General features: G+C 42.1%; 1 protein-coding gene across 1 annotated transcript; it reads left to right on the top strand.

The window, feature by feature from the left end:
- Positions 1 to 990: 990 nt before the first annotated feature.
- RDH14 (retinol dehydrogenase 14) lies at positions 991 to 9162 on the top strand. Its single transcript, XM_089478058.1, has 2 exons — positions 991 to 1439; positions 6947 to 9162. The coding sequence occupies exons 1-2, from the start codon at positions 1020 to 1022 to the stop codon at positions 7562 to 7564; spliced, it is 1038 nt and encodes a 345-aa protein (XP_089334184.1). The 5' UTR covers positions 991 to 1019; the 3' UTR covers positions 7565 to 9162.
- The last annotated feature ends 2441 nt before the right edge of the window (positions 9163 to 11603 follow it).

Here is an 11603-nt window from a genome sequence, read left to right as displayed (position 1 = left end):
TCCATGAATTACAAAGAAGAGAAGTTCTTGCGTGTGTTGTTGTTGTTGGGTGCTTTCAAGTCGTTTGTGGAGAAAGTATCATGGTGCTTTCTTGGCAAGATGTGTTCAGGTTTGCCTTTGCAAACCCTGAGGAGGCTGAGAGAGTGTGACTTGCCCAAAGGGCACCCAATGGGTTTCCATGGCCGAGCCAGGAATCGAACCCTGATCTCCAGAGTCGTAGCCCAATGCGTGAACCACTACGCCACACTGGCAACAACAAGCCTAATGAAAAAGCATGTTGATGGTTGGTCGAAATAAATGTATATTTGTCCCGCCATGTTCTCTGGGGTTAGGGGCAGAAGACCCCCCCCCCCTTGAATACGGAAAAACCGCAAGTAACAAAAACACCATGTTTTTACCTGAGATCTCTAGGGATCTCTAAGTCCTCCAGTGAAACTGTATGGTCAATGTCCGACAGACACTGACCATAGAGCTGCGCTGGAGGAGCTACAAATGCCTAGTGGAGTGTCCTCTCTAGGAATCTCTAGGTCCTCCAGCTCAACTCTGTGATCAACATCTGACAGACATTGACCATAGAGTTGTGCTAAAAGAGCTACATATGTCTAGTGGAATGTCCTCTCTAGGAATCTCTAGGTCCTCCAGCGCAACTGGTCAACGTCCGACAGACATTGACCATAGAGTTGCACTGGAGGAGATACAAAGGCCTAGTGGAGTGTCCTCTCTAGGAATCTCTAGGTCCTTCAGTGCGACTTTTGGTTAAAGTTGACCATAGAGTTGCACTGGAGAACCTAGAGATTCATAGAGATAACGTATTAATCCAATCCGTCAATCGTAAAAGCCGCAAATATGGAGGGGTGAGTGTATTGCTTATTGCGTTTGTTATCTATTAAACTACAACGCCCACAATGCCTTGCGAAAGCGCGCCGGCCAATCAGCAGGCAACCCTGCAGAGGGACTTCCGGTTGTCCCTTTTCCCAGCCGGGAAGGGGGCGTGTCTACTCCGGGTCCGCTTTGGGGCGATGGCCGCCGCCACCGCCGCGGTCGTCCTGGCGGCCGCTCTGGGAGGAGGGCTGCTCCTCATCGCCCGGCGCTTGTTGCTGCGGTCGGCGGGGAAGGCGAAGCGGTGCGCCTCCTCCTCCTCCTCCTCCTGCACCTCCGCCGGGGCCCCCACGATGGAAGGCAAGACTGTGATCATCACGGGCGCCAACAGCGGCCTGGGGAGGGCCACGGCGGCCGAGCTGCTACGGCAACATGCGAGGGTCATAATGGCGTGCCGGGACCAGGAGCGCGCGGAGGAGGCGGCCAGGGAGCTGCGCGCGGAGCTCGGGGTGCGCGCGCGGGGGGCCCGAGGGGGGGAGTGCCGCGGGGAGCTGCTGGTGCGCGAGCTCGACCTGGCCTCCCTCCGCTCCGTCCGAAGCTTCTGCCACAAGGTCCTCCAGGTACAGGCCACGCCCCCTTTCCCCTGACTGACTGACTGTCACTCACTCACTCCCTCCAAGAGGGAAAGACAAAATGGCGCCCCCCCATTCCCCATTTAGATCCTGGCTGAGAAGAAGAGGGGGTTATAGCTTATATTCACTGTTTTAAAACTCTTCTTGGGTCATGCCCTACATTGGCCTTGAATTATTATTATTTAATTATATATATATATATATATATATATATACACACACACACACACACACACATATATGTCTTTGTGTGTATAAATATTTTAAAGGTCTTATTGGGTCATGGTCTCCATTTTCCTTAAATAATAACAATTGTGTTTGTGTGTGTGTGTGTGTATATATATATATACACACACACACACAGAGACATATACATATATACATACATATGTGTGTGTGTGTGTTTTAAAGTTCTTCTTGGGTCGTGGTCGCCATTTTCCTTAAATAATAACAATTGTGTTTGTGTGTGTGTGTGTGTATATATATATACACACACACACACACACAGACATATACATATATACATACATATGTGTGTGTGTGTGTTTTAAAGTTCTTCTTGGGTCGTGGTCGCCATTTCCCTTGAATTACGTATATATATATATACACACACATATATACATACATATGTTCGTGTTTGTGCCTTTTTTAAAGCTCTTATTGGACCATGGGCTCCATTTTCCTGAATAATATATCACTATACATGAATGAACATATAAACACACACACACACGTGTGTGTGTTTGTATATAAGTGTGTGTGTGTGTTTTTTTAAAGCTCTTACTGAGTCATGTTCTCCATTTTCTTTGAATTATAATAATAATGATTATTCAATCATGTGCTACAAGTTGTTGTTGTTGTTGTTGTTGTTATTCAAGGAAAATGTAGGGCATGACCCAATAACCATCATTATGGTAATTCAAGGAAAATGGAGAATATGACTCAGTAAGAGCTTTAAAACACTTATATTATAATAATAATTAATAAATAATAATAATAATAATTAACATACGTGTGTGTGTGTGTGTGTGTGTGTGTGCATATGTGCGTGTATAAATAATTCTTATATTTTACATTTGTGCCCAGGTTTCCCCCAAAATTGGGGCTCAAAGCAGCTTGCAGTCTAAAAGCAAAGGGAAGGAAGGAGAGCCCTTCTAGGTTTGTGAAGGCTATGAAACTGGGCAGAGTTGTTGTGCAGAAAACAGAGTTTCTGCAGGTGCTGGTGACCCCTCCTCCCACTGTGTGACCTTTGGGCAAGTCACACTCTCTCAGCCTCGCAGAAAGGCAATGGCAAACCTCCTCTGAACAGACCTTGGCAAGAAAACCCCATGATAGCTTCGCCTTAGGGTTGCCATAAATCTGAAATGACTTGAAGGCTACACAACAACTGGTGACAAGCAGCACCTGCTGAAAAGTACAGGTCGGGTCTCCTTTATCCAGAATATTCCAACATTGTCCACATGGATGGCTGAGACAGTGATACTTTTGCTTTCTGATGTGTCGAGTACATTACGTTACGTTATTTTTTTTACTAGAGCAATACAAAGAAGTTGGAGGAAGAGCTGAAAAGAGGGAATCTTGTGGCACTATTAAGACTAGTGACCTGTTTTTAACAAATTCATAAATAAGTTAGTCTTAAGCATGTCACAGGATTCCTTCCATCTCCCTTTCTTCCTTTTATACAGAACTAACAGAACTGTCTCTTTGAAATTTGAAATAGAAGTTAGGTTCAGGATTATGGCCATATGATACACAAAATCCCACTTGTGTGTGTCACATGAATTTGGGTTGTAAATACATGCTGAGCCTTCCTTATCGAAAATGTTCAGGAAGTGTTTTGGATTTCAGAGCTTTTTGGATGTTGGAATATTTGCATATACATAATGAGATATGTTGGAAATGGGACCCAAGTCTAAACTTGTGTATATGGAACTGTTAGAAAGCAAAGGTGTCCCCTCCTCAGCCACTCATGTGGACAATTTTGGAACATTTTGAATTTTGGGATTCCAGATAAGTGATACTCAACCTGAACAGCTGTCCATCCAAGGCATATACAGACTTGGGAGTAAACTTCATTTACCACAGGGAGACTGATTCCTGAGTAAACACTGAATGGGGTATTTGCAACAAAACTACTTAATTTATTCCACTTTCTCTCCACTGAACCCAATGGTTATTTTGGGGTTATTTTTCCTCACAACAGTCCTGTACTGGGGCTTGAATTGAGACTGAAGAAGGAGACACACAGCCAGCCAGTGAGTTTTATGGTTTATTAGTTTTAGGGTTCAATGAGCTGAGTTCTTCTGCTATATTCAGACCTCAGTGAAAAACAGTGGAGGGGATAGATCTCCTCCACTTTAACAGCTCTTTACCATTAGCACTGCCCCAGCACAAGGAAAGGACCATAGGGCGATGATGGAGCACATTCTTTGCTTAGACAGAAAATCTAGTCCATAGCATCTGTAGTTACGTTTTTTCCGTTGTTGTTGTTCTTCTTCTTTTTAAGCATCAGGCAGTAGTGGGTGTTGGTAAATCTCATGAGAGCTGCTGCCTGGAATAAACATGCTATTGTAACACACTGTAAAACATAAGTGCCATCTTGACTTGAGTAAGCATCTCCAAAAAAAAGTTTCTAAATAATCTACTGTATATACTCATGTATAAGTCTAGAAATTTTAGTCAAAAAATTGACCCCAAAAACCTGAGTCAACTTATCCATGGGTCAATGTAAGTACTGTACTTTAACTCTTATTTTAAAAAGGAACCATTCCCTGGTGAAAAGCACGAGCATAATCTGTCCTGGAAGCACTGACCCCCCCCCCCCCCCATTCTCTCATCCATCCAGCCTTTAGTATGACCACAAACAGTTATGTCTGCTGGAATTGTTTTGACACTGTTTTGCTTTGCTTCATCCTTTAGATCCTTTGCTATATGCCCCTAAGTTTTACCCTCGACTTATACATGGGTTATATCAAAACCCATAATTTTGGCCCCAAAACCTACCCTCGACTTATACATGAGGTTGACTTATAGTCGAGTATATACAGTATTTACATTTATGTCATTTTAAAATATACCTTAGCTTGTTCAGTTTTGTTATTGTTTTCAATCATCAATTGTTCTAAACTACTATGAAGTGATTTTACTTGTACTGTATGCTGCCATGATATCATACATGGTTGTTGTTGTGTGCCTTCAAGTTGTTTCTGACTTACGGTGACCCTAAGGTGAACTTATCAAGGGGGTTTCTTGGCACGATTTATTCAGATATTTTTTTCATTTGCCTTCTGAAGCTGAGAGCGTGTGACTTGCCCAAGGTCACCCAGTGGGTTTCTGTGGCCAAGCAAGGATTTGCACTCTGTTCTCCCGGATCCTAGTTCGTCACGCAAGCCACAACACCACTATGGCTCTTTATTACATGCTATAAATATTTTAATAACTAGGGACTGTTGTAAACATTAGATTGTTCCTCCAGCTAATAATCTTCTGTTTGTGGAAATTAGCTTGCAGCTCATATGTAAATAAACATAGGCACGTGAATTGCATTGTGCACAGGCCTGTTTGTAAGCTAAGTCTGCCAGGGATTCCCTATGTTTTTGTACCACAGCATTAATCCTTCCAGCTGTTGCCAAAAGAACAACCATTTTCTTATGCCCCTCCATTGTTAGCAAAGGGACCAGCGTCCTGGAGCTTTTTACCTTCTGAACCTTTTTGACAAAGTTTAATTTGACATATATTTCAAAAGACCATTTGAGGCATTTATGCTTCACAGTTTTCATTTGTAGGCCTGTACATTCCTGCAATATAACACATTCTGTAACTGTCACACTTTAACACCACTATCTGCCCACAAACTGAACAGTGTTAAATGTGATTTTTGCCTGTTGTGAATGCAGAAGATGGAGATGGCTGTGTGAAATGTGGGCCAGCAAGTGCACTACCTCTAAATAATATATTTGTGTGCTAAACATGCTATTAACACGGGCACCGCCTTTCTGCTATAAAATTAGGGCAGTTAAAACTTGATTCTGTTGATCCAAAGGTAAGAGCAAGAGGTTAAGAGTAGTGATCATTCTGGTTTGGCTAGCCTCTTTTATATCTGATACCAGCTTGTTGTGTGAAATACACAGTGTACTCATACCTTAAGAAGAAGGGTCCGACAGTTAACAATAACAATGAATCCCCTGAGACTTTAAACACTAACACATTTTGTTTGGCACATCCTGTTGTGGGCTGGAGTCCACTTCATCAGATGCAATCCCACAAAAGTTAATGCCAAATAAAATATGTTGGTGGTTAAGGTGCTACAAGACTGTTGTTTTTTGTTACACCAGACTAACATGCCTACCCACTGAGGGGGAAAAGAAATTAATTTTACATTAGAATTATTATTCAAAAATGAGAGAAGCGTGTGTGTAAACATGAAGAAAATATGGTGAGATTTTGATAGTATGCTGTATCAAAAGACTAGTAGTAATATTAGTAGTGCTGAGTACAGCAGTGTCTTTTAGATAAGAGCATCTGACAATACCATGTTGCATCTTGCCAAAGAACTATTTGCATTGTCATAGAGCAAAATGTGACTGGTTTGCACCATATGAGACCTATAGATTTTGTCTGTATTGCACTGTGTGAAAGGATGCAACAGATTTTGTAACCTAGTAATACATTTGTAATAAAGAATACGTGTGTGTGTGTGTGTGTGTGTGTGTGTGTTAGCCTGGGACTTTGCTGCTTTTGATTAATTATTTTTTGCTTCATACATTTTTATTCCACCTTCCTGCAGCATACTGGTTCTCCCAACCCTATAGGACAGAAATGTCAAAGTGCAGCCTCTAGGGTGGGGTGGGCAGTTCCCCTCCCCAATAGCCTACCCATATTTTTTAAAAGAAACATTGGCTGTGTCAGGGCAGGTGCCACCCTTGATTATATCCCCTTGGATCTCGTGAAGCTATTCATTGCTAATGTAGGAACATATTTGGAAGCAGGTGGTCCTGTTTCTGTGGGAGCATTATGTGTGCAGTCTTTGATTGGAGCCTGTGCAGAACACATGCACAGAGCACAGTAGATATTACCGTGTTTTGTTTTGGGGGGTGCACCATGATGCAAAACATTCCCTAAATCAGGGAAAGTTCTCTGGATGTTGTTAGGCTACAGTTTCCATCATACTTTGCCAGTGTGTATGCTGACTAATGGGAGTTGCTATCCAGCAACATCCAGAAGACCGCAAGTTGCCCATCTGTGCTCTAGTGGCAACATCTGAAACTCTCTTAGAAACCTCACACTTGTTTATGGGGCCCATCATAGAAGCAGAGCAGGAGGTAGGAGATGGAAAATCATGCATGGCCAAGATTGTGGAAGCTTCATGACCACTGGCTTAATCTTTTGCTTCTTCTGTTGACTCATTGATTTCTCATTTACCAAAATAGGTGAATGATTTCAGTATTGTTATGTCTGTATAGCTAATTTGCTCTATTTCTTTTCCTGTTGTCAAGGAAGAGCCTAGACTGGATGTCCTGATCAACAACGCTGGGATATTCCAGTGTCCCTACATGAAGACCGAGGATGGTTTTGAGATGCAGTTTGGCGTCAACCACCTAGGTCACTTCTTGCTCACAAACCTCCTCCTTGGACTTCTGAAAAGCTCCGCACCCAGCAGGATTATAGTGGTTTCCTCAAAGCTTTACAAATACGGAGAGATCAACTTTGACGACTTGAACAGCGAGCTAAGTTACAACAAAAGCTTTGCCTACAGTCGAAGCAAACTAGCTAACATCCTGTTCACCAGGGAGTTAGCCCGGCGTTTAGAGGGCACGGGGGTTGTGGTCAATGTGCTCCATCCTGGTGTTGTCAGAACAAATCTGGGCAGATATGTACATATTCCTTTACTGGCTAGGCCTCTCTTTAATTTGGTGTCCTGGGCTTTTTTCAAATCTCCACTGGAAGGAGCCCAGACTTCTATTTATTTGGCATCTTCTCCTGAAGTAGAGGGTGTATCTGGGAAATATTTTGGAGATTGCAAGGAAGAACAGCTATTGCCTAAGGCCATGGATGATCTGGTTGCAAGGAAACTGTGGGATATCAGTGAAGTGATGGTGGGGCTGCTAAAATAAAAGGCCAAGAGAAGCACTGTGTGAAAGTAGCGTAATTATATGTGTTTGAAATTTCAGTTTCCTGCATTTGTTCTTCTTTATTGAGACGGAGGAAGTTCACCTGATTCTGTCTCTTATTGAGATTCAAGCAGGATCTGGATATGTTGGGTTTTTTATTTAAATTATTATTTTTTCCCTGGATGACAAAATATTCCAAGAAAATAATTGGCGTTAAAACAGTTTTAGTATATTTCAGGTTCAAGAGGCAAATAGTTCTGCTGACAACAAAGTTGCTTTCTGAAGTGTGTGTTGAGAGTTCAGTACTTAGTATCTGAATTAGGTGTGCATGGTGCTGTATTTGGAATATATGGCAGCTTTATTTATTTTTTATTCTAAAAAGGATGCCAAGAATATAAAAGAGAGAAACTTCTTGTGACTTGCTTCAGCCCATCCTGTATATATTTCTGTTTCAGTGCAGAATGCCAGCCAGAATACAGTGCAGGAAATCTAGCCTATGCTGCCGTAACAACATTTTTAACACTCATTTTGTAGACATCTCTAGGACTAGAATCCAGGACACAATTAAGCATTTTTAAATCCTACACGTTTTAGTGAGATTTAAAGTGTATTTAACAATGGACTAAATATTCAGTGTTGCTTGCCTTAGCTGATACTGTTTCCTCATGGCACAGACATGCTTGCACATACACACACATTCACAAATGTACAGCAGGAATCCCATTAATTTCATCAGACTGCGGGCCTGTTTGGTTAAGGACTTCCCTTTATTGCCATATTTATACATGTGAAATAGTAGCATTGTTTTTTTCCAGACTGAGCCATGACATGGCATGCATGTACCTGTTTGATTTGAAGCTGTTCATGCTATGCACTGTTGTGTATACTGAAATCTGCAGAATTTACTCTTAATGTATGTAAGAGTAGAATGTATGTAAGAGTAGAATACTGATGCCATGGGCTTTCAGAGTAATGTTGAATGCTGTAATGTTAATAAAATATGTATTGGGGTGGTGGGGTGGTATCACATTAAACTGAAAACTAGACTCTTGGCCTAAATGCACTTAATCACAGAATGTCAGTGACACATATGTAATAATGCACAAACTGCCATCCGTGATGCACCTAAGGCTAATGCATTAACTCTAGAATAGTTGCACTGGAATATGTGGGCTGTAGGTTGTGGCAATTCAATGCTGTTAAATACTGTAGTGAACATGGGCTCCTGAGCATGTTTCTATGGAAGTAAGTGCCATAAGTATATATCAGATTCAGGTATATCAGCTTGTGTGGTTTCTAGGTCCCTGACCTAAGTCTTCCCAAGTGGCAGGATTGCCATCAGCTTCCATTAATGTGCTTGCTTAATAGCACGGGCATGAATGTCATATACAGACAGCTGCACATGCACACACCCATCAGAATGTATGTAAAGTAGTCCTGGATTACACCAGTTACAGATTCTAATTATAGAGCCTCTGCCATGCAGAGTTGTTAATGTTTCACTGTGTTTGGTTTTGGCTTTGAAGGCATAAGTGTGCCTCATTTTTGTTCTCCTTAAATAAAGCTATATCCTAAATAATAAAGTAGATATTAAATTTGTATGTGGGTGTCATCACTGTGTGTTCTTATTTAAAGCTGAAGAGTGGTTAATTTTGAATCTGCACCAGTGCATGTGGTAGAAAAATGTCAAAGAAAGAGCAATTTTTTGAATTATCAGTGGAGAACATGTGGCTCTCCAGCAGCCCACGTCAGCATAACCAACAGAAAGAAATAGTAAAGGCGTAAGGTACACACTGCATAGCAGATGTTTGAGAACATGGCATAACATTTTTATCCAGGTTTCACCCTATGACTCTTCTAGCTTTTCCCTGTTGTAGTATCTGAGTCAGATCATTCCAGAAAGATTGCTTAGAGTGTATCTACACTTTGCAATTTGACACCACTTTCAGTGATGGAGCTCCATCCTATGAATTCCTGGGATTTGTAATTTTACAAGGTCTTTAGCTTTCTCTGCCAAAGAGTGCTGGTGCCTCACAGAACTGCAAACCCCAGGATTCTGTAGGATGGAGTTATGGAAGGTAAAGTGATGTCAAAATGCATTATTTCTATAGTCTAGATGCTCTCTGTGATGCAATTGGCTTGGGATCATTACCGTATATACTCGTGTATAAGTCGACCTCATGTATAAGTTGAGAGCAGTTTTTAGGTCCAAAATCATGGATTTTGATATGAGTCATGGATAAGTCGAGGGTCAAACACTGGGGCATGTTACAAAATCTAAAGGGGGAAACAAAGCATTACTTCGGTCCCTACATCTCCTTCTCTAGACTGCTCCCAAGGGAGAAATGGAAAATGGGGAACAAACCGCGGCATGCACGCACTCTCCCCTTCCCTTCACCCTCAGGATTTCCAAAGCTCATGGTTTGCAAAACTGGGTACAAACCTCTCTCTCTCTCTCTCTCTCTCTCTCTCTCTCTCTCTCTTTTCCCTTCTCCCTCAGGATTTCCAAGGCTCATGGCTTGCAAAATGGGGCACAAGTTTTGGCATACTCTTTCTCCCTTACCTCGCTGGCTGGTTTTTTAGCTCTGGCTATGAAGGAAGGCTGAGGGATAAGGCACACAGAGAGACAGAAGAGCATGTCGGGATTCAAACAGGGAAGCAAACTCATCTCAGCAGCTGTTTGTTAGCTCTAACTATGAAGGAAGAGTGAGAGATAACACGGATACACACATTGGAGAGCATGCGGGGATTCAAACAGGGAAGCAAACTCCCTCACTTTCCCTCTCTCTCCTCCATTTCCCTTGTCTCACCGGCTCCAAGGAAAGGCTGGGGGGGTGTCACACATACACAGGAGATTGCATGGGGAATCAAACAGGGAGCTTTTTTAAGATCCCTGGCTACAAGGAAAGGGTGGATGCTTCTTTTAGGAACTTTATAAGCAGTATTAACTTATATATTACTTGACACATGATTTTGGAGTCCCATTTTGGGGCATAAATTTCTTGACTTGTAGTCGAATATATACAGTAGATTTTTTTACTCAACGTATGTTAAGACTGGGTACCAGAGATAGTCATGTTTTGTTACCTCCCCTTAGAAAGAGGTAAGAAAGGTGGTCTGTTAGCTGTTCAGAAAGCACTGTCTTGTTTTTAGATACTTTTTATTGCAAAAGCAGACAGGAATGCTTAGTCATTTCTGCTGTGTGACAGGTGAAAATTGTTGGAACTGCAACTCCTAGCAGCTATAGCCCGTGGCAGGGATAACTAGCAGCTACAATCCAAAAATATTTAGATGCAACATTACCATTGCCACTCCATGGAACTAGCAAACATTATTCATGGATAAGGCTACCCATGTATAAGGATATTCTGTGGCATGGATTGGAGGGAAGATATGTGACCCTTCAGTTGTTGGGACTGCAACTCTCATGATTTTTCAACATTGGCAAGGCTAACTAAAGTTGTTTGGAGATCCAGTTCAGCAGGTTCTAGAGTCTGAACATTTCTTGCTCTTGTTCGGTGGAAATTAGAGTTACATTAAATTGATTGATTGGATTTATACCCTGCCTTTCTCCTGAAATAGGATCCAATGTGGCTTCCAGATGTCTAAAACAATGTTCTCCCCAAATGTGCCTGTGAAGGTGGTGGGACTGACAGAAAGCCCTCCCCTGCAGAACTTAAAGCTTGCTCTGGCTTGTATAATAGGACTTTCTTCTAAATAATAGGCTTAGAGCCATCATGGTGTAGTGCTTTAAGCATTGGACTAAGACTCTGGAGAACAGGGTTTGAATCCTTGTTCAGCCGTGGAAACCCACTGGTTGACCTTGAGCAAGTTTCGAAGGAAGGCAAAGGCAAACCCCATCTGAACAAAATCTTGCTAAGAAAACCCCTTGGTTGGTTCGCTTTAGGGTCGCTGTAAGTCAGAAAGGATTTGAAGGCACACAATAACAAATAGGCTTAGAGTCAGGGTATCAGTCAGTCAGTTTCCCAGTTGAACTCCCTTGGGGTTTTTTTTCCCATTTAAGGTACTAGAGGAAAAATAG

The sequence above is a fragment of the Sceloporus occidentalis genome, unplaced genomic scaffold (assembly GCF_023333645.1).
Source record: "Sceloporus occidentalis isolate IW3139 unplaced genomic scaffold, rSceOcc1.0.p SCAF_12, whole genome shotgun sequence".
NCBI classification, from domain to species: domain Eukaryota; kingdom Metazoa; phylum Chordata; class Lepidosauria; order Squamata; family Phrynosomatidae; genus Sceloporus; species Sceloporus occidentalis.
Note: the sequence above shows the minus strand (reverse complement) of the source record. Positions and strands in the feature narration are given on the sequence as shown.